Below are 18,774 nucleotides of genomic sequence, written 5' to 3'. Positions count from 1 at the left end.
GGGGCTGCGCTGAGCCAGGGAGCCGTGTGCAGCCATGGCCGCCGGATTCCTCCGGCTTGGTGTGCTCCCCACCACCTCCTCCCTCCACACCCGCACCGCGCCCGCACTCCCCGGCCACTTCCCCTGCGTGCGGCTGCTGTTACCAATAGAAAAGCGGCAGCGCTGGGCGGGGCGGTGCGGGACTGGGGTCCGCTCTCCAGGGCTCTGGCTCGGATCGGGGCTCAGGGTGAGGGGCAGGAGTCACAGGCCAGCAGGAGCTCCATAGGGTGCTGCTCGGGGCCGGCCAGGGCTCAGTCCGGATGTAATGACCTCGCTGCCTATTTTTAGCTCCCCAAACACGTTCCCAGACTTGTGGAAAGTTCTTGATGTTTGAGGGATTCCACCGCCCTCGCCCCCAGCGGCAGAAATAACTCTGGGCTTGGAAGGGTTGGATCCAGCCCAGCCCCAGAGCCGCTCTTCACTCTAACCACTGGCCCGCACTACTCTCCTGGAGTTGGCGAGAACCCAGGAGTCCTGGCTCCCAGCCCCACCAACCCCCAGACACCTCTCCCCTCGCAGACACAAAGAGACAACCCGGGAGTCCTGGCCCCCCCGCTCCTCACGCTAACCCACCAGCCCCCGCTCCCCTGTCAGAGCTGGAGGGAGGAACCGTCCAGGTTCCCAGGGCCTGGCAGGCTGGGGACTCTGTAGCTACTGACTGGATGAGGGGGCGACGCGGAACATTCCATCCTGGCCACTCACCAGTCAGACCCTGGCTGAGCTCCCCACAGTGACCAAGGCTGAGCCGGCATTCCCGACCCACGGGCTCAGAGACAGCCCAGCTCTGGCAGGGGATGTGGGGCTAGTCGTTAGAGCAGGGGGGCTGGGAGCCAGAACTCCTGGCTTCTCTCTCTGGGAGGGGAGGGCTGGCAGAGGGTCACTGATACGGTGTGGGATGTGGTGCACCAGCACTGTCCCTGTGTCTCCACATGGCTCGCAATGCCCTGACGGGGGCTGCTGGCGACTTGGGAAACGTGCTGGTTCCCCAGTAGCTGGGTCTGGCCACAGCGATATGGGGACCGGATGTGTGAGGAGTGCAGAAGCCACAGCTGTGGAGCGGCATGGGAGTAAGGACTCCCAAAGACAGCCCCAAGCCCCCACCCACATCCTTTGTATGCAGCCCCTGTGCCCATCTCCTGTTGCAGCCCCTCTGCCCGCCACATCACACTAGTGATGCCACCTTCGCCTGCGGCAAAGCCCCTCTCCCCCAGCCAGGAGACAGCATAGGACCTGTGCCTGGGTCTCCTCTTTGTCTGCAAAGCCTTGGCGGAGCCAGTCCCCAGGCTCTGCAGGGAGGGGTCAGGCTGCTGCCCCAGTGTTCCGGGAGGGGGGGGATGTCCCATGGAACTGGGGAACCCCAGGATCAGAGCTGTGGCAGGGGGGCTGGCTTGCACTCAGGAGCCGGAAGAGCAAAGCCCAGAGGCAGCTCTGAGAATGGAACTGACAATCCCCCCCAGCATCTCCCCTGCTCCACACCAAACCCAGTGTTCCCCAATCTTTCAGCCGCCAGATCCCACCCGCTCCTGCCCGTCCAGTCACACCTGGGATGGGATGTGAAGGGTCAATGTGGGGCTGGCCAAAGTGATTCTCTGTACACAACCTGCCAGATTCCCCCTCCCCAGACTCCCCCTCCCCTGCTGCTCTGACACCCCCTGCCCCCAGCACCCACTCCTCTCCCATCTGGGGTGGAACCCAGGCATGTGGGGGAAGGGCTGGGTTGCGAATTTCTCAGCCAGGGAAGTGAGTGCCAAGGGCTACTTTTGGAGCAGGTTGGTGCCTGGCCAAGAGCAGAAACAGAAGCTGGGAGTCACATGCTGCCCCCACTCCCAGCTGGGTTCATGCCCCCTTTGTCTCCATGCTGCTGCCTGTCTTTATCAACATTCCAGCTCCTCTTACAAGATCCCCATGGGCAGGCAGCCTCTCCATCCCCCACAGGAAGGGCTTGACATCAGCCCTGCATTGGGGTCATTGAGGGGGCAGTGGTTGCAATGACAGGATGCTATGGGAACATCTGGCTCACCACTGGCGGGGACACTTCGGGGGGAGGGGTTGATGCTCCCTTGGGGCCAAGTCCCTCTCTTAAGCTCACAGCCCCTACCCTGGGCATTGTCCCTGCAGAGTGCTAAGCTGGGGAAGGGAGCTGGGAGGCTGTTATCCAGCAACTGGAGCCTGGTGGGGGGCACAGAGCAATACAGGACTGGTTGGACCTGGCAGGATGGGGGGCTTGGCAGTACTGAGAGCAAGGATGTGGGAATGTTCCCCAAAACTTAAGCCACCACTGCACTCCCAGAGCTGGGTGAGAGCTCAGGAGTCCTGGCTCCCGTGCTCTAAGGCACCCCTCTTCCTGCCCCTCCCCAAGCTGGGGAGAGAACCCCTTCCTCTGGATCCTGTGCCCCACTGCCCCTAGGCTGGGACACCCTAGACCCAGACACCCCCCCCCCCCACTTCACCCAATGTCCCAGTCTCACCCCGGATCACCCACTGCCCTCCTCTACCCTCTCCACAAGGTGTCTCCCTCTCGAATGCTGGGCAGGAAAACCCAAAGCCCCTCCCACCACACCCCCTTTGTGGCCCAGAGGAGGCTGGATCGGGGGAGGGGGGTTTCCAGAAAATCCTCTGCCCAGCTGGGGTGGCTCATACACTCAGAGGCCAGGTTTGGGATCAGGAGGTGGCGGATTTGGGGGGCAGTGTCACTATCATCTGGGGCATGAGTCCCATGGCTCATGGGCACACTCAATGGCCCCATTCCCTGCCAAGCCAGAGCCTCCTGTAGCGGGGCTGGGCACTGGGAAACTGAATTGGGGGGCACTGGGTTGGGCTGGGGTCACTAAGGAAGATCTAACACTCCTCCCAAACCCCCAAATACCACGTACCTCCTGAACACACCTTCCCCAGCCCCACCACACACACACAGACACCCAGCCCCCCACACGTGTATGGAGGCACCCTGTTTCCTCCTCCCCAACACACACCCAGCCTCCCCAGGTGGACAGAGATGTCCAGCCCTCCATACCAAATCACACACACACAGGAAGACCTCTCTCTCTCTCTCTCTCTCTCTCACACTCACACACACACACAGAGCCAGGCCTGTCTGACACACACATACACCCTTTAACCCTTTTGGCTTTGCTCCCAGCTGGAAAAACAAATTGTGTTTATTTTGTTCCAGAGTTTCCCTATAGCAACAGCCTACAGTTCAGCCCCCCAACCTGCACCTACGTCTGACCCAGCTCTGCTCCCCAGCATGTCCTCCCTTCTGACATGTAGTAGGGGATACAACAGAAAGTGGGTCTCTGGGGCAGTGTTTCTCAACCTTTTTTTTAATATAGTACCTACCCCTCCAGTACCTACTGTTTTCAGACACAATTTTTTTCTACCATTGCAACACATTTGTTTAAACAACTTAACCATAGCTGGCAGGGTGATGAAATTTTTGGGTGTAAAAATTACAAAAATAATAAAGTGCTGTAAAACTTAAAGCAAAATTTCAGTTGTGTTGATGTACTCCCCCCCCCCCCCCACACTTCTCTTGAGTAAAGGTACTGGTGCCACGGGTTGAGAAATACTGCTCTGGGGGCCTGCCCTGCCCTGCCCTGGGGGTGACACACACTAGGGGTAACACAAGGGGGCTGTGCATGGGGGTGACTTGCTTTGGGGGCAGCAAGAGGGGCTCTGTCCCTCCTTTACCTGGGCGATACTCCGGAGCCCGTGAGGACGGCGGGGAGGCGGTTGGGGGCATGCTAAGCGCCTCGGGCCACGGGCCACGCCTGCCCTCTGATGCCACCCCGGGGAGCGCAACAGGCAGAGGGGGCGTGGCAGAGAATCCCGCCACCCCGGTCCACTCGCCCCCGCAAAGAGCGGGCGCTAGGACCCGGGCCGGGCTGTTGGCTCCCCCCGGGGTAGGAGGAGGCGCGGGGGCGATGAGTTCATCGCGGTTTTCCGCGCCTTGGGCGCACGGCGAGCGGATAAAAGGCGACGGGGCCAGACACTTCGCAAGTCTCCGGCTTCGACAAGTCTCTAGGTGAGGCAGCCAGCGGTGCGGCGACGCCTACCGGGCTCCCTACTGCGGGCCTGGGAGAGGGGTACGCCGCGTCCCGGCTGCGCTCTTTGCCCAGCTCGGGGGTCAGAGCCGGGACTCCTGGGTTCTTTTCTAACTTTCCTGTTTTCTCCCTTTAGGATGCAGCTCCCACTAGTGGTTCTGGCCTGCACGGCCCTCCTCTGCGTGGCCAGCCCTCTGAGCCGCCCTGCTGGCTCCCGCGTGGCCCAGCTCTCTGCTGACTTTGGGGTGAGGGTTTTCCGGGAGGTGGTCAAGGCTTCCTCGGATCGTAATGTCGCTTTCTCGCCGTTCGGCGTGGCCTCCGTGCTGGGCATGCTGCAGATGGCGGCTGCTGGGGAGAGCCGGAGTCAGATCAAGGCAGCCATGGAATACGGGGTGACTGGTAAGTGGCTAGGGAAGTGGTGGTATCCCCATCAGCATTACTGGGGCCCCAAAGCATCTCAGTTGTAGCCAGCTGCAGCCACCTCCAGGGCCAGGCATCTCCACTCCCTGTGTAAGTGCCCATCCCGTTCCAGAGGTGGGTGCATCTTAGTGCCAGGCAACAGGTCCCTGTGTAACCAACTGCCCCCACCCCCAGAGGTGGCTGCATATTGGCTCTGAACAACAGAATGTTGTATAACCAGATACCCCACCCCAGAGGCAGCTGCCTTTGCACACTGGGCGAGGGGCTTGTAGTATTAACCAGGGGTGGGCAATAAGTTTTGCAGAGGAGCCATTTCACAAACTGGTTTGTGATCATGGAGCCTCCCAGAAGGGTGGGGCCTCAGTCAGAAGAGGTGGTTCCCCCTAGGTGCCATGCCTCCTGGAAGGGGAAGAGACTTTGTGCTCCCCCTGCCCTGCCAGGGGTATGCAGTGCCTAGAGGGAACTGCCAGCTGTCTTGAACAGCTGGTGGTTCCCTCTAGGTCAGGGCTCCTCAACATGTGGCCTGTGGAGTGGTCAGGGCTACTCAACATATAGCCCACAGCCCTTTTCTTTGTGGCCCGTGGGGTGGCTTGGGTTTACATGGGGTTCAACTTGTGGCCCACGGATGGGATCCTCTGAACAACAACAAAGCAGCTCCCAGGCAGGGTAAGCATTGAAAAACACAAGTGGATGGGCAGGCTGGAACAGACGGGTACAGCGTTTCTAGCCCTCAGGGAGGAGGTGCCGGGAGCGCTGCAGCATTGTGGGCGTTATTGTATTCATGCCTGTCAGTGTGGAAAGTATTTGTATGTATATACAACCACACTTAAGTTGTGGCCCTCGGCATGTGCTGTGAGTATCATTGTGGCTCCTGGGGCTTCCAAAGTTGTGTAGCCCTGGTCTAGCCACCAGACAGCCCTTCATTCTTCCTCCTGGAGGGTCACAAAGTAACTTGCTGTTCAGAACAGCTGATGGCTCCCTCTAGACATTGCATGGGGTGGGGGGGAAGCCACCAGCTGCTTGGGCTGTTCAAAGCATTGACATTGCACACTCCCCTGCCACCATGTCTTGATTGGCCTGGGGGCAGGGGAGCAGTAGGGCAGGCTGTGGGGCTTGATGGGCCAGATCTTGCCCACTGTGTTATTAATGTTGCATTGTCCTGACAAGTTGTCCCTCCCTTGCAGAGCGAGGTGCCCCCCAGGCCCTGCGGTGGCTGCACAGAGAGCTGACAGCCCCATGGAACCAGGACAGGGTGGATGTGGCTGATGCGCTGTTTGTGCAGCGGGATCTTGAACTGACTCCTGGCTTCATGAAGATGTTCGCCCGGGTCTTTCGCCAGACCGTCAAGCAGGTCAACTTCACAGAGTGTGAGCGGGCACGCTTCATCGTCAATGACTGGGTCCGGACTAGCACCCACGGTGAGCGGCCAGGATGCCTGGGTCCTGTCCCTGGCTGGGGTGGGTTGGGGGGGGTGTGCGCACACAGCAGGGAGCCAGGATTCCTGAGTTTTGTTGGTCTCTGACACTCTTTGCTATGGTTTCAGGGATGATCAGTGACTTCCTGCCCCTGGGCACTGTGGATGACCTGACCCGCTTGGTGCTGGTGAATGCTGTGTATTTCAAAGGGCTCTGGAAGCTGCCTTTTCCAGAGGCAGCCACACGCCACCGTGTCTTCCACAAGCCGGATGGGAGCAGCATGGCGGTGCCCATGATGGAGCAGACAGCCAAGTTCAACTATGGTGAGAGGGAGGTGGGCAGGTCTCGAGCTTTCTCTGCAGCCTCTTCCCCACTCTCTGGGCTGAGACCATCTAAATTCAACCTTTCCTGGAATCTCTTCTGCTCTCTGCTCCCCCAAAGGAAAGGGGCAGAATGACCTGCACCACACCCAACCACTTAACCTAGCTCTCCCCACCCAGGTGAATTCTCCACCCCAGATGGAGTAGAATACGATGTAGTGGAGCTGCCATACCATGGGGACACACTCAGCATGCTGATCGCTGCCCCATACCAACGCAACGTGCCCCTGGCCACCCTGACCCAGGTTATTGATGCACGGCTGGTGGGAGAGTGGAAAAGCAACATGACCCGGGTGGCCCGGCTGCTTGTGCTTCCCAAGTAAGAACTACCCCCTACCTGCACCAGCCTCATTCTGAAGCTGGGATTCCTGGGCCCTCTCCCTAGCTCTGGGAGGGAATCTGGGTTTGGTGGGTTCAGGATGGACTGGGAGCCAAGACTCCTGGGCAGTGTTCCCTCTAATTTCCATCCATGTGCAAAATTTTGTTCTATGCACAGTCATGTGCAGACATGCACCACCAGTAGATACATGCTGCTGGCTGTGGGTGCTCTGCTAGTCAGGGCACTAGATGAGTCCTTTGCACAGGTGGGCTTTTACATGCCCATGCTGCTGGAGGGGGTGCTGAACATGTCTCTCATTTCCCCCCCTCCCCCCTTTGCTGATCCTGTTTGCCCCCTACAGGTTCTCCCTGGAGACAGAGTCCAACTTGCACTGGCCCTTGCAGCAGCTGGGCATTAGAGATGTCTTCCAACCTGGCACTGCAGACTTCACCAGCCTCTCAGGTGAGGGCTTTGCCTCTGTGCAGAGAAGAGGCTGCCCCCGCTGCCACTTCTGTCTCCTGCTTGTTCTTTGCCTCTTGAGTGCTGGGTGGGCAGAGGCGTAGCAAGGATGTTATGCACTCAGGACCTCGCCACCACTTCTGCACAGCTGGGCCCTGAATCGGGCACATGGCTGAGCCCAAGTCTGGGAGGACAGGGGGGAGTTTGTACTGCATCTTCCTCTGCTCCCTACAGTTTGGGGCTGGCCTCAGCATGCACTAACCTGCCAGTGGCTATGGGCTGGGGGCAGAGAGGCAGGGAGGAGACTCCAGCCAGTGGAGCAGGCAGAGGAGGAGCTGGCCAGCTGAGGGATGACAGGGAAATGGAGAGGGGACTAAATTGGCACCACTCCCCTTACTGTGGCACGTAGGGGCAATTGCCACCCCCTTGCTATGCCACTGGGGGTGGGGGAATGCCCTGGAACCCCATGCTCATGACTCATTCTCTTCCAGCCAAAGAGTCGCTGTATGTGGCCCGTGCACTGCAGAAAGTGAAGATTGAGGTGAACGAGAGTGGCACCAAAGCCTCATCAGCCACAGGTGAGAGGGTCAGTGGCCTCCCAGGGTGCGCTCGGGGGGGGGGGGGGGGGGAGGGCAGCCAGGGGGTGCATTGTGGCCTGGCTGAAGAGTCTCCCTCCTATCACGACCTATCCCACAAGGGCAGTGAGCTCTGGCCCTGGGGAATGGAACCGGCATCTCCATCCATGTGTGGGGCAGCCCAGCCGACTCCCTGGGGTGACTTCCACTTCCTCTCTTGCAGCTGCCATTGTCTATGCCCGGATGGCACCCCCGGAGATCATCATGGACCGGCCCTTCCTCTTCGTGGTGCGCCACAACCCCACAGGTGAGGATCCAACCTGGGCCCCAGCTGTTTGGGACACACTCCTCTCCCAGAGATGGGGAGAACCTGGCTTGAGGAATTCCAGGACCGGCTTAGCCATGGGTTTCATGTACCCCAGCATCCTACCACTGGCCAGACCACCTCTGCTGTATTGGGGGGAGGAAGCAGTGGGATTGGGAGGGGGAAGTTGTGACTTTCATGACTCTCCTCCTTACTCCGTTCTCTACCCACCAGGTGCCATCCTCTTCATGGGACAGGTAATGGAACCCTGAGTTCAGGGACACCCTGCGCTGGGAGCAATCGGGGAAGCAAACCATCTCTGGGGAAAGGGGCTCCCCCAGCCCCTCTGCCTGAGCATCAGGTGCCTGCCTTGTTCAGTTTGACTCTCTGGGAGCCAAGATCGGGTCCTGCTCAAGCGATTACTCTGTTTTGGGCAGCATGTTCACGACCCCCACTGACAGGACAGCTGCCCACGCTGACCACTTCCCTTGGAACTGTCTACCACCACCAGCAATTCCAGGCACAGGCTGGCGTTGACTCCCAGCAACTCGGTTCTTGTGATTCCTGCTTTGCTTGGGCTTAGGGCCCACATGGATTTGAGTGTTTACACTGGAGGCTACTACCTCGCCCACTCTTGGAGGTGGGGGGGGGGGGTTTGTTATCAGGAACCCTGTTCTCAGGAGTACTGGGAGGCCTGGACTGGGCATGAGTGTATGGAAGAGTAATATATTGTAGAGGATATAATATATTTCTAGCTTTGTTTGCATTTTTGAGGGGTAGGGGCAGGAATGTTGGGCCAGAGGGTGGATGGCTGAGGTATGGCCAGAGATGTTGCTATAACCTTTGTTCACTATAGGAAGCACAAACTAATCACCACCTCCTCCAAGATTTGTGTGGACAAACAGATGCAGTTACCTCTCCCTGAGGGCCTCTCAGTCAGCCACCCAGCCCTGAGCATGCTCCACTTCCTGCAAGAGCTGCTCTCTAGCAGCCAGACAGAGTCCTATTGCAGGGGGCCTTCTCTGCCTGCGTCACTCCCTGGCAGTACAGGAAGCTGGGTGAAGCAATCGGCACGTGTCCCCAGCAGTGCTGCACATGCAGATCAGGGTCAGGGGTTAGTTGCTCTCACCAGCCAGTACGCATCACCCCCCAAAAATCAGTGGATGTCTAAAAATAATCCAATGGTGGCTGGGTAAGGGACTGGCAGCTGAGGTATATCATTCCCTTCCACCCCCTTCTTTTTTCCTTCTCAACCCTAGCATTTTCCCCTTTGGCATTAAAGGAATAGTATGTGCTGTGGGAATCTAAATAGCCCACTACCACCTCCCAGACTCCATTGCAGTAGTGCCTTTAAAGTAATGTGTGCCTTTTCCCTATGCAAGCTGGGCAAGGGATGTGGGGGACCCCATAGATTTGCCTGACCTATATCCCTACTGCATGGAAGCAGGATTGCCCAACAGGAGCAGTGAGTTGTAAGGAACATGCTTGTGTGTGGGTGTGCATATGTATATTTTAATAAAATATCTATGGAAACATGGTGTGGTCCTTGCCTTGTGGCTGTGCCTGTTCCCTAGCCTGAGCCCTGGGCCCAGCCTGTGGGAAGGAGGCTGTAGCAAGATCTGATGAGCAGGCTCTGGGGCCAGCCATGCCCCATAGCAGTGGAGTGAGCACTGGCTGTAAGAGAGGAGCACACCTCTTCCAGGCCCTGCACCACCAGCCCCACAGGGGGGCCATGATCCCTCCCTGGACCGAGCTAGGTGCCAGGGATGTGCTAAGGCCCTTGGGATGGGCTCTGTGCCCCATGGGCCCCTTTGCTGGGCCTGGCTGGTTTTATTAAACTCACACTGCTCTGTGTTTCCCTCTCCACTCAGCCATGCTCCCTCCCCCGAGTCCCCTTCCTCATCCATGGCCCCCAGCCCTCCCCTCCTGACCGAGCCCTATCCACTCCCTCAAGCCCCCCAGATTCAGCCCCTCCCCTGGGGCCCCGCTCACTCCGCCTGCCTCACTGCAGAGCCCCGACCCTTCCTGCCCCCGCCCCTCCCTTTTGGTCTGTTGCCATGGATACATTCCCCCGTTCCCATGACACAGCACCCGCCCACCCTTGCTATGGGAGCGGCTCCCCTCCCACTCACTCTTGCCCCCGTTGCCATAGCACCAGCTCCCCGCCGCCTCCTTCTTGCCCCCGTTGCCACGGAAACGGCCCCGCCCTCTTCCTCCTGCCCCCATTGCCATAGGAACGCCTCCACCGCCCCTCCCGGAAGTAGCGCCTGTCCCGCACTGGCGCATGCGTAGCGCGGGGAGGCCGGGCCCGGCTCCGTACCTGGCCAGGTTGAGCGCGGCCCAGGGGCCGGGAGGCGGCGCCATGGTGAGGGGGCACCGGGGGGAGCTGGGCTGGAACCCAAGGGGGGCTGGGCTGGGGTCCCCCGAGACGGGGCTGGGCTGCAGCCCAAGTGGGGGGTCTGGGCCGGGGGAGCCGCTGGGGCACAGCGCCCGTGGCAGCGAGCTGGTGATGGGGCGGTTGCCAGGGGCTGTTTGTGCAGCTCAGTCCCATTCCCACAAGTGGGGGTTGGGGTGTATCTGCCAAACACGCTGCCTTTTGAACAGCTGCCCCCCTGCCCTTGGTCTTGACACAGCCACTAGATGGCTCCTATCTGGGACAAGGCTTCTCACTGTTGCCACTCCTAGTGTGGACAGCATCCGCACGCCAGAGGCAGGCTGGTGAGTGCGACTGAACCCCTGAGTTGAGGCAACGCACTAGGGGCTGCACCTGACATCCATGTTTGTAACCATGAGGGACAAGGCTGCTCCTGCCCCAGCATATGATGAGGCCCATGCACCCCCAGGCCTGGTGTAGTGCATGCAGGGGAATGCCAGTACCTGAGCTACTGTGTGTGAAGGCAGCTTGTGATTCTACTGGGAGATGGTTTTATGCCCTGTGGCAGCCCTTGGGGTAGACTGGACCTGAATGCCATGTGTCAGGAGCTGTGCATTTTGCATGGCAGGCATTGGGGTGGCATGTGCGATGCTGTGTTGATGCATGAGTCTCATGTGATGGTGCAGATGTGACGAGGAAGAGAGTCAAACTCCGGAGCAGCCCCAGGTGGAGCTAGAACCTGCATTGCCCATTTCAGGGTGTGTGTGTGTGTGTGAGCGGCCAGGATAGCTGACCTGCTGCGATGGGGCTATAGTGTTGCAGTCCTTAGTGTAGACAGCACCTGTACTGCAGAAGCGTTGCTTGCACTCATTGGCAGGGTTTCAGGGTCAGAGCCCATTTAAAAGCAGGAGCCATTGTGATCTGGAGAAGTGGGCTGCATAGGGTCACTGGGGTGGGGAGCCTGCCCCAGAAAACAGGCCTAGCAGGTTTGTTTCAGCGAGTTGCATGACTAACAGTGGTGACCAGGACAGGTCAGGTCCAGCTCAAACACTGGCATCTTCTTCCAGCTCCCTATGCTGGCACTGGATCCTAGGCCTGCTGTGCTCCATGCCTCCTTGTTAACTCCTCTGGGGCTCAGGCTGTGCCAGTTGTCATTAGTGTAATTAGCAGGGGTCAGGCCATGTACCTGTAGGCAGGGTAGGTGCTCACACCTTGCAGGGGCAGTGAGCCTGGTTTGGGGAATCCCATGGGATCTGACTGCATGGGGGGAAGGGACATCTGGTCCATCAGGGTGACCCCCAAAAGTGGCTCTCACCCCCATTTGGGACAGACAGTGCTAGGGTCTGAAAGGGACAGAGCCCAGGAGCCCTTACTCCCAGGCCCCACTCTCAAGCTTCCTAGTTACCCCTCACCCAAATTCCCTGTGTTCCCTGTCTCCACCTATCCCAGACCTGGGCTCACTGCTGTTATACTGGGTAGCCCCAGCCCGTGTCTGTCTGGGCACGTATGCCACGGCCATGCCCTGCTGGTGCTGCAGCCTGGGTGGGAAGGAGTGGCTTGGGGTTAGGGGATGGGCCCCATGGGGAGCTCTGCTCCCAGGCACACCCCTCTGCTTGGATTAGGGGCTTCCAGTGGCACCAGCTGTCACTTACGAGTCTCTGGCCCTTGCTGCCCCTGACTCTGGCTGTTCAGCTGCTTGTGGCACAGTGGGGAAAGTAGGGGCACAGGCCAGGGATGGGTTCAAACCCTTCACTGAGCCAGTCCCTCCCATGGCAGATGCGGTTCATGCTGCTATTCAGCCGGCAGGGGAAACTGCGGCTGCAGAAGTGGTATCTGGCCACCTCAGATAAGGAGAAGAAGAAGATGGTGCGGGAGCTCATGCAGGTGGTGCTGGCCCGCAAGCCCAAGATGTGCAGCTTCCTTGAGTGGCGGGACCTCAAGGTGGTCTACAAAAGGTGAGCCCTCCTCCCTCTCCAAGAAGCCGCCCTCCCCAGCAGCTCTTCCCACCTTCCCCACTGCCTACATCCTCTGCTGCTGTTGTGTCCCCTGGATCCCAGCCAGCCCTGCTTCCTCCTTTCCATGCCTGTAGCAGCCTCTCCCCTGGGCCAAGGCTCGATTGGGCTGGGAACTGCGGCAGCCCCACCCTGCGCTCAGGTGAGGCTCCTGCAATGAGTCAGCCCTGGCAGCTGCCTCTCCATGCCCCTCCCCCCAGTGAGTTAAGGGAGGGGGACATGAAGCAGAGGCAGCCCAGGACAGCCCATAGCCCCATCCAACAAACAAACCAAGTGCCCTAAAGGAGTGGGGAGCTTAGAAAGAAACCCCCCCACCCACCCTTTGCTGGCCCCTGAAATGTGTGTTCAGGTGCCCCCCCAGTCACTCTCAGAGTTCTTCAGGTGCACCCTGAAGGCCCAAGTGGCCTTCAGGGTGCACCAGGAGCCCAATAACAGCTGGCCTAGCCCTGAGGGCCCCAGCCATGGGGCAGCCAAAGCAGAGAGCTCCCCTTCACGCACACAAACCCCTCCCCCATCGCCTTCACACAGTTCCTCCCCTGCCACTCACTATAGGGGAGAAGGAAACTTTCCCCACTCCCTCTAGAGGGGACAGGTACAGTATGCCCCATTCCCTGCCTCGCTGAGCCAGCTAGTCCCTGTCACAAGGCACTGTCAACACCTGCCACCTCTCATGCTGGGGGCCGGAGCAAAGGAACCAGAGGGCTAATGAACCATGGGGTGGGGAGACCACTGCATTGCTCTGGGCCCAGGAGGCACAGGGGCATGATGGGAAGGGCCCGGCATTTCTGACCCTGCCCATCCTGTGTGGCCGTGGGAATGGAAACTTGGAGAGATTCCATACTCTCCTATGGTCACTGTCAGGCCTGTACTGGATGAGATCCCAGCCCAGTCTGTGGCCTATTCCCACCCTCACTGAGCGCTCTGCCCTTTGCCTGCAGGTATGCCAGCCTGTACTTCTGCTGTGCCATTGAGGGCCAGGACAACGAGCTAATCACGCTGGAGCTGATCCACCGCTACGTGGAGCTGCTGGACAAGTACTTCGGCAGCGTAAGTCCGGCCCCCCCATGGGTCTGGCACTGGGGCATGGTGCACACAGCTACACCAGGGTGGGCATGGGTCCCTGGAGATGGGCAGCAGGCCTTGCTAACCCTTTGCGAGGGGCCTGGGTGACCCTGGGACTGGCTCTGGCACTCAGGCCCAGGGCCCCATGGGTGGATGGGCACATCAGCTCCACTGCGAGGGCGGGTGCTGGTTTGTGGTGGCAAATCCCAGCTAATCCCTCACACATTAATTATGCCTCCTTAATCCCCCGGGCAGGCTCCGGGCACCCTGCCCACTGAACTGCTGGGGATAGAAATGTTAATTGGGCTTAGTGGGACCCAGTCTAATCCGGCTATTTCCCTGTCAAAGAGCCACAGGCAACTCCGGGGTCCTCTCTGCATCCTGTACAGGTCCTAGATGGAGCCTCAGGGCATCTGCAACTCCCCAGTGGTCAGGTCTCTCCCTCTCTGGGATGTAGCATGGGCAGTCCTACCTAGCCCCTGAGCCATGCCAAGCCGGAATGAGCCCTGTTTTCTGGCTTGCACTCTGACACCCTTCCCCAGTCCAGCCAGTACAGGGGTGCTAGCTTCCTCTGAAGCTCAGCTACACTGCACATCTCCCACCTTGCACCTCTCCATCCTTTGCCATGGACAGGCGGGGAACCTTCCACCCTGGGGCATGGATCACTAGGCATCAGTCTGCCAAGGACCGGCTTCACCCTTCATCTGGCTTGGCTGTAATCAGTCCTTTCAGTGGCTTGTTCAGCCCACTCCGGCGACACGGTCACGCCAACAGGAGCCCGCCACACCATGTCGATCAATGCTGCCAGTTGTGTGGGTGTGACTCGTGTCGCTCCTGGCTATGCCGATTCCCCCTTCCTCCCCATGAGCAGCGTAAATTACACCAACTTCAGCGCCAGCATAGACTGACATCAGCATAGAACCTCCTTGGTGCACACGCTGCACTGGCACAGCTGTACTAGCAGTCCTTGTTCCCCACTGGAGATGGGGGAAACTGAGGCACACATTGGCCACAGACAAAAATATCCCCACTTTGTCACCTTTCTCCCCCCTTCCAGCTATCTGAACCCCTCCCTCGGAGAGGGGAGCACAGTCCAGGCAGGGCCTGGGAGTCAGGACTCCTGGGTTCTCTCCTTGACTCCCAGGAGTCCTGATACTCCTTCGATCCCCCCAGGTGTGCGAGCTAGACATCATCTTCAACTTCGAGAAGGCCTACTTCATTCTGGACGAGTTCCTCATGGGCGGGGAGATCCAGGACACTTCCAAGAAGAGCGTGCTGAAAGCTATCGAGCAGGCCGACCTCCTGCAGGAGGTAGAGGGGGCTGGGCCTCTACTGGGAAGTGACTTGATACCCCCCCTCAGTTGGAGCACAGCCAGTTGCCGCTGGGTTCTTACCATCAGGGCTGGGTGTGGTCTGGTATGTCAGACTCCCAGGTTGTAGCCACGCTTGTCCTATACGGTTCCAAGGGGAACCCACTCCACTGGACAGCCTCTTCTCAGGGGGTCCACTTTCTCTTGCAGTCCCCTCCGCCTCCTGGGAGCGCCTCTCTGAGCCCCCAGCACACCTGTCTCTGCCCTGGGCCCCTCGAGGAGTCCCCAGGGCCTCCACTCCCTGAGGGACTAGTGCAGCCCTGTTCTCAGACCGGAGCGACTCTCCGCCAGCATCACACAGGAGGGTTCATTGAGCACTGAACCCAGCACAGGAACTCTCAGGCCTGCAGGCCTGGCCCCCCTCAGCCCAGCACGTCTGAGTCTCCCCTGCAGCCAGGTGGGCTCTGCCTGCTCCCCCTGCCCAGGCCAGCAGCCCCCTCCTTCCAGCCCAGCCCTCATATCTCTCCCCAGCAGCCCCTCCCCTGACCTCTGTCTCCTGTTCAGGTAACCAGGGTTGCCTGGGCCTCCCTCTCCTCTCCTCTCCTCTCCTCCGTCCTTTGTGTCCCCCCCGCCTCCGCCTGGTTGGGACTAGCTGGGCAGGTCATTGGTCCTCTCTCCGCAGCCCATTGGCCTCCCCCTGGCCAGACCCAGCTGTGCCATCCCAGCTGAGTTTCCTGGTCACCAGTCACTGGGGTCTCCATTCTCCAGAGCACTGGCCAGGGTCCCCAGTTCTGTTCTGGTCCCTGTAACAGACTCCCTTCCCCTCTCCTCATTAAACCAGCAACACCCAAGGACACTGAGTGCCCCCCCCCCAGCAGACAACCCTTTCGAATCCCCCACTTCATCACAACTGGTTCTGCTTGTAGCTGCAGAATTCCCTTTCCTCTGCGAGCAGCAGGATGGCGCTCTGTCCAGAGACAAGAAAGAACCCGCACTGGTGCTCCCAGAGATGGGAAAGGGATGTGAGCCCCCCAGTTCCTCAAACAGCGCTCTCATGTCCCCATTCTAACACTGGGCACCCATTGTCACACCCCTATCTTGCCCCCCTACCCAGATCATGCCCTCAACTCCTCCAAGCAGCAGGCACCCTGATCTCCTCATCCTCCCATGTCTTTAGCCCTGGCTGTGTCGCAGCGCGGGGAAGAAGCCCGGGGCCCCCAACCCCCACTGCAGTTGCCGTCTCATTGCCTGGGCTGTGGTGCAGGGCGATGAGTCACCGAGCTCTGCAGCTCTCTTCTCCACTCAGCGTGGGTGAGCGGGCTCCCAGCAGAAAGCAGCCAATTCTTGCTTGCTTCCCAGCCCCGCAAACCCATTGACTGCCCTCCCAGTGCCCAAGGGGTTAGCGCGAGGCCTGGGCGGGGGGTATTGGCTCCCTCCTCTGTCCCCAGGAAGAGTTGTGCTGGTTAATGTTGGGGATGGCAGGAGATGCCCCCCCCACCTCTGAACATTCCCAGGGTCCGTTGGCGAGGGAGGCGCACACAATGGAGCTAGACCTGGGGGGACTAGCTGGGCCCAGCTCCAGGGTCAGAGGCTTGGCTCAGGATAATGGAGACAGGCTGGTGAGGCTGAGTCCAGCCTGGTTATGGGGGGCACTGAGTTGTTGGTGTGTCTGGGTCTTGGCTTTCTCTCCCACCCTCTAATACCCCCCCCCCCCCCACTATCTCTCTGCTGCAGGAGGATGAGTCACCTCGCAGCGTGCTGGAGGAGATGGGGCTGGCATAGCCAGCGGTTCACTGCGCCCCCTCCATCCTGTCCCCAGAGAGACTCTCGGATGCCACAGGGGCTGCATCGCCACCTCCCTCGCCCCAGCAGCCAGATGTTGGACCAATTTGTCCTGGAGCTGCTAGGGAGTGAGCTCCAAGAACTATGTGTGTGTGTGTGTGTGTGTGTGTGTGTGTGTATATATATACATACACATACACACACACCACGAAGGGCGCTGGGGAGCCCTCTCCCTGGCCCATTTTCTCTGCTCCTGGCCTTCTCCTGCCCTGCCCATGTTGCTAGGACTCCTCGCCGGAGCAGGGAGCATGGGCGGCGGGATGGAGTTGTGTGTTGTCAAGGGGGTCCTTGCACCAGGATCCTGCCCTTGGCGCCGCAGCAGTGTACCCCCCATGGAGGGGTGGATACCAGGGATTCCATTTCCCTCAAATCTCTAACTCCAACAGCGTCTCTGTGAATAGGTGTGGGCCCCGGGTGTTCAGGGTGTGGGGGAGCACGCGTGCCCCCCTGGGAACTGGGGTCCTCTCTTTGGAATAAAGTGCATGTGAAGAACTCAGCCTTGTGGGGAGAGTTTTGTACGGAGAGGAGGAGGTTCTAGCTAACTCTTATGGGTCTGTCCGCACCCCTGTCTCCCCCACCCCAGCCTGACCGCCCTTTTCTTGCCTCATCCCCTGAGGGAGATGGTCCTGGTTGGCTGGCAGTTTGTCCATCCGTCCCCACTGTGTCTCTTGCACAGTGCTGCCCGGCTCTGAAGCTGGGGTCTGTGTTTAGGAGCGATCTCCAGGGTCTGTCCCCTCCATGTCCCACTCCAGGGGATAGGCTGGCTACCTGAGGGACATCCTGGGGTGTCAGGACGGCACCTCAGTGTGGACCTATCTGGAAGGGGAGAAAATCTACCCATTCCTGCAACTGCTCTGTGGAGCTCTGATCAGGCCTGAATTCTGCCAGTATTGTTTCTGACTGCCAAATAGGAGATACACACACACACACACCCCAGGGCTGTGCCATAGAGGCTGAGTGGGGCTTCCAGACCTCCCTGCTCTAACCCACCAGCTCCCCTCCCCGAGCCGGGGAGAGCAGTGGTTCCCATCTTTTCTTACACTATGGACTGGCAAACCCATTCACAAATTTTTAGTGGACTGGCATCATTTTATTTGCAAATTTGCATATTCATTATACAAATAACAAATATGCAAATAAAACATTTCCTGTCTGCCTAGCCATAACCCAGCCCCTTGCTCCCTAATGCCTGACACCCTTTGATCCCAACCCCTACACCCTGTGCCCTTTGACCTTTTAACCTCTGATCCCTACAGCCCTTGACAACACCCTCATGCCCTATGACTCCACCCCAACCCTGCACTCCCCAGAGTGAGGCTGCCCCCTCAAAGGAGCGTGGCCATTACTGCTGTGCGGACAGGGCACTCCCTCCTCCGTGCCCCCTCCCTTCCCAAGCAGGTCCATCTCCCTCTCCAATCAGCGGAAAGAGTTCCATAGAGTTGGATTCCCTGTCTTGCCACAAACTTCCTGAGTGTCCTCTGGCAAGTCACTTAGGGTCAAATTTTCACAAGTGACTGAGGCACTTAGGAGCCTCCAACTTACTGACTCTCAGTGACTCACACTCCTCCGTCACCTCTGTGCTTGTGACCATGTGTCCCTCTGCGCTAGAGGCAGGGTGGGAGGGTGGAACCTCAGACGAGCTGTCATCTTACCTGGGGAGGCACCTCCTGCTCCTACTGCCACCTCAAGCTCAGTGCCGCCACCAGGCAAAATTGGCCGCTCAGGCTGGGGAGTGGCCATTGACAGCGCACACCTCCCTCCCCAAGCATGACCCCCTCCCCATGGAGAGAGCGTAAAGCCCTGGCTGGGCCACCATCTGGGGAGGCAGGATGGAGGTGCCTCCTGCTTCACCTTCTCCTGCCACTGCCACTGCCTCAGCCCCAGTGCCTCCGGCGGGCAAAATCTCAGGCAGCCACTGCAGCCTGGCAGCCAGCGGTTCACAGGTCCGCAGACCAACAGTTGGCAACGGCAAGAGTAGAGGACCTAGGAGTCCTGTCTCCTAGCCCCCTGTTCTAACCCACAAGCCTCCACTCCCCTCCGAGAGCCAGGGACAAAACCTAGAGTCCTGTCTCCCAGCCCCCTGTTCTAACCCACAAGCCTCCACTCCCCTCCGAGAGCCAGGGACAAAACCTAGAGTCCTGTCTCCCAGCCCCCTGCTCTACCCACAAGCCTCCACTCCCCTCCAAGAGCTGAGGAGAGAACCCAGAGTCCTGGTTGCCA

General features: G+C 59.3%; 2 protein-coding genes across 2 annotated transcripts; both read left to right on the top strand.

Moving 5' to 3' along the window:
• Positions 1-3,904: 3,904 nt before the first annotated feature.
• On the top strand, positions 3,905-9,489 carry SERPINE1 (serpin family E member 1). The gene is made up of 9 exons (XM_006117981.4): positions 3,905-4,063; positions 4,219-4,481; positions 5,687-5,920; positions 6,046-6,240; positions 6,418-6,616; positions 6,978-7,078; positions 7,567-7,653; positions 7,874-7,957; positions 8,189-9,489. The coding sequence occupies exons 1-9, from the start codon at positions 3,963-3,965 to the stop codon at positions 8,224-8,226; spliced, it is 1,302 nt and encodes a 433-aa protein (XP_006118043.1). The 5' UTR covers positions 3,905-3,962; the 3' UTR covers positions 8,227-9,489.
• Positions 9,490-10,160: 671 nt separating this feature from the next.
• Positions 10,161-17,050, top strand: AP1S1 (adaptor related protein complex 1 subunit sigma 1). Its single transcript, XM_006117980.4, has 5 exons — positions 10,161-10,319; positions 12,105-12,283; positions 13,279-13,387; positions 14,576-14,713; positions 16,447-17,050. The coding sequence occupies exons 1-5, from the start codon at positions 10,239-10,241 to the stop codon at positions 16,492-16,494; spliced, it is 555 nt and encodes a 184-aa protein (XP_006118042.1). The 5' UTR covers positions 10,161-10,238; the 3' UTR covers positions 16,495-17,050.
• Positions 17,051-18,774: the final 1,724 nt, after the last annotated feature.

Source organism: Pelodiscus sinensis, chromosome 24 (genome assembly GCF_049634645.1).
Source record: "Pelodiscus sinensis isolate JC-2024 chromosome 24, ASM4963464v1, whole genome shotgun sequence".
Taxonomy (NCBI): Eukaryota; Metazoa; Chordata; order Testudines; family Trionychidae; genus Pelodiscus; species Pelodiscus sinensis.
Note: the sequence above shows the minus strand (reverse complement) of the source record. Positions and strands in the feature narration are given on the sequence as shown.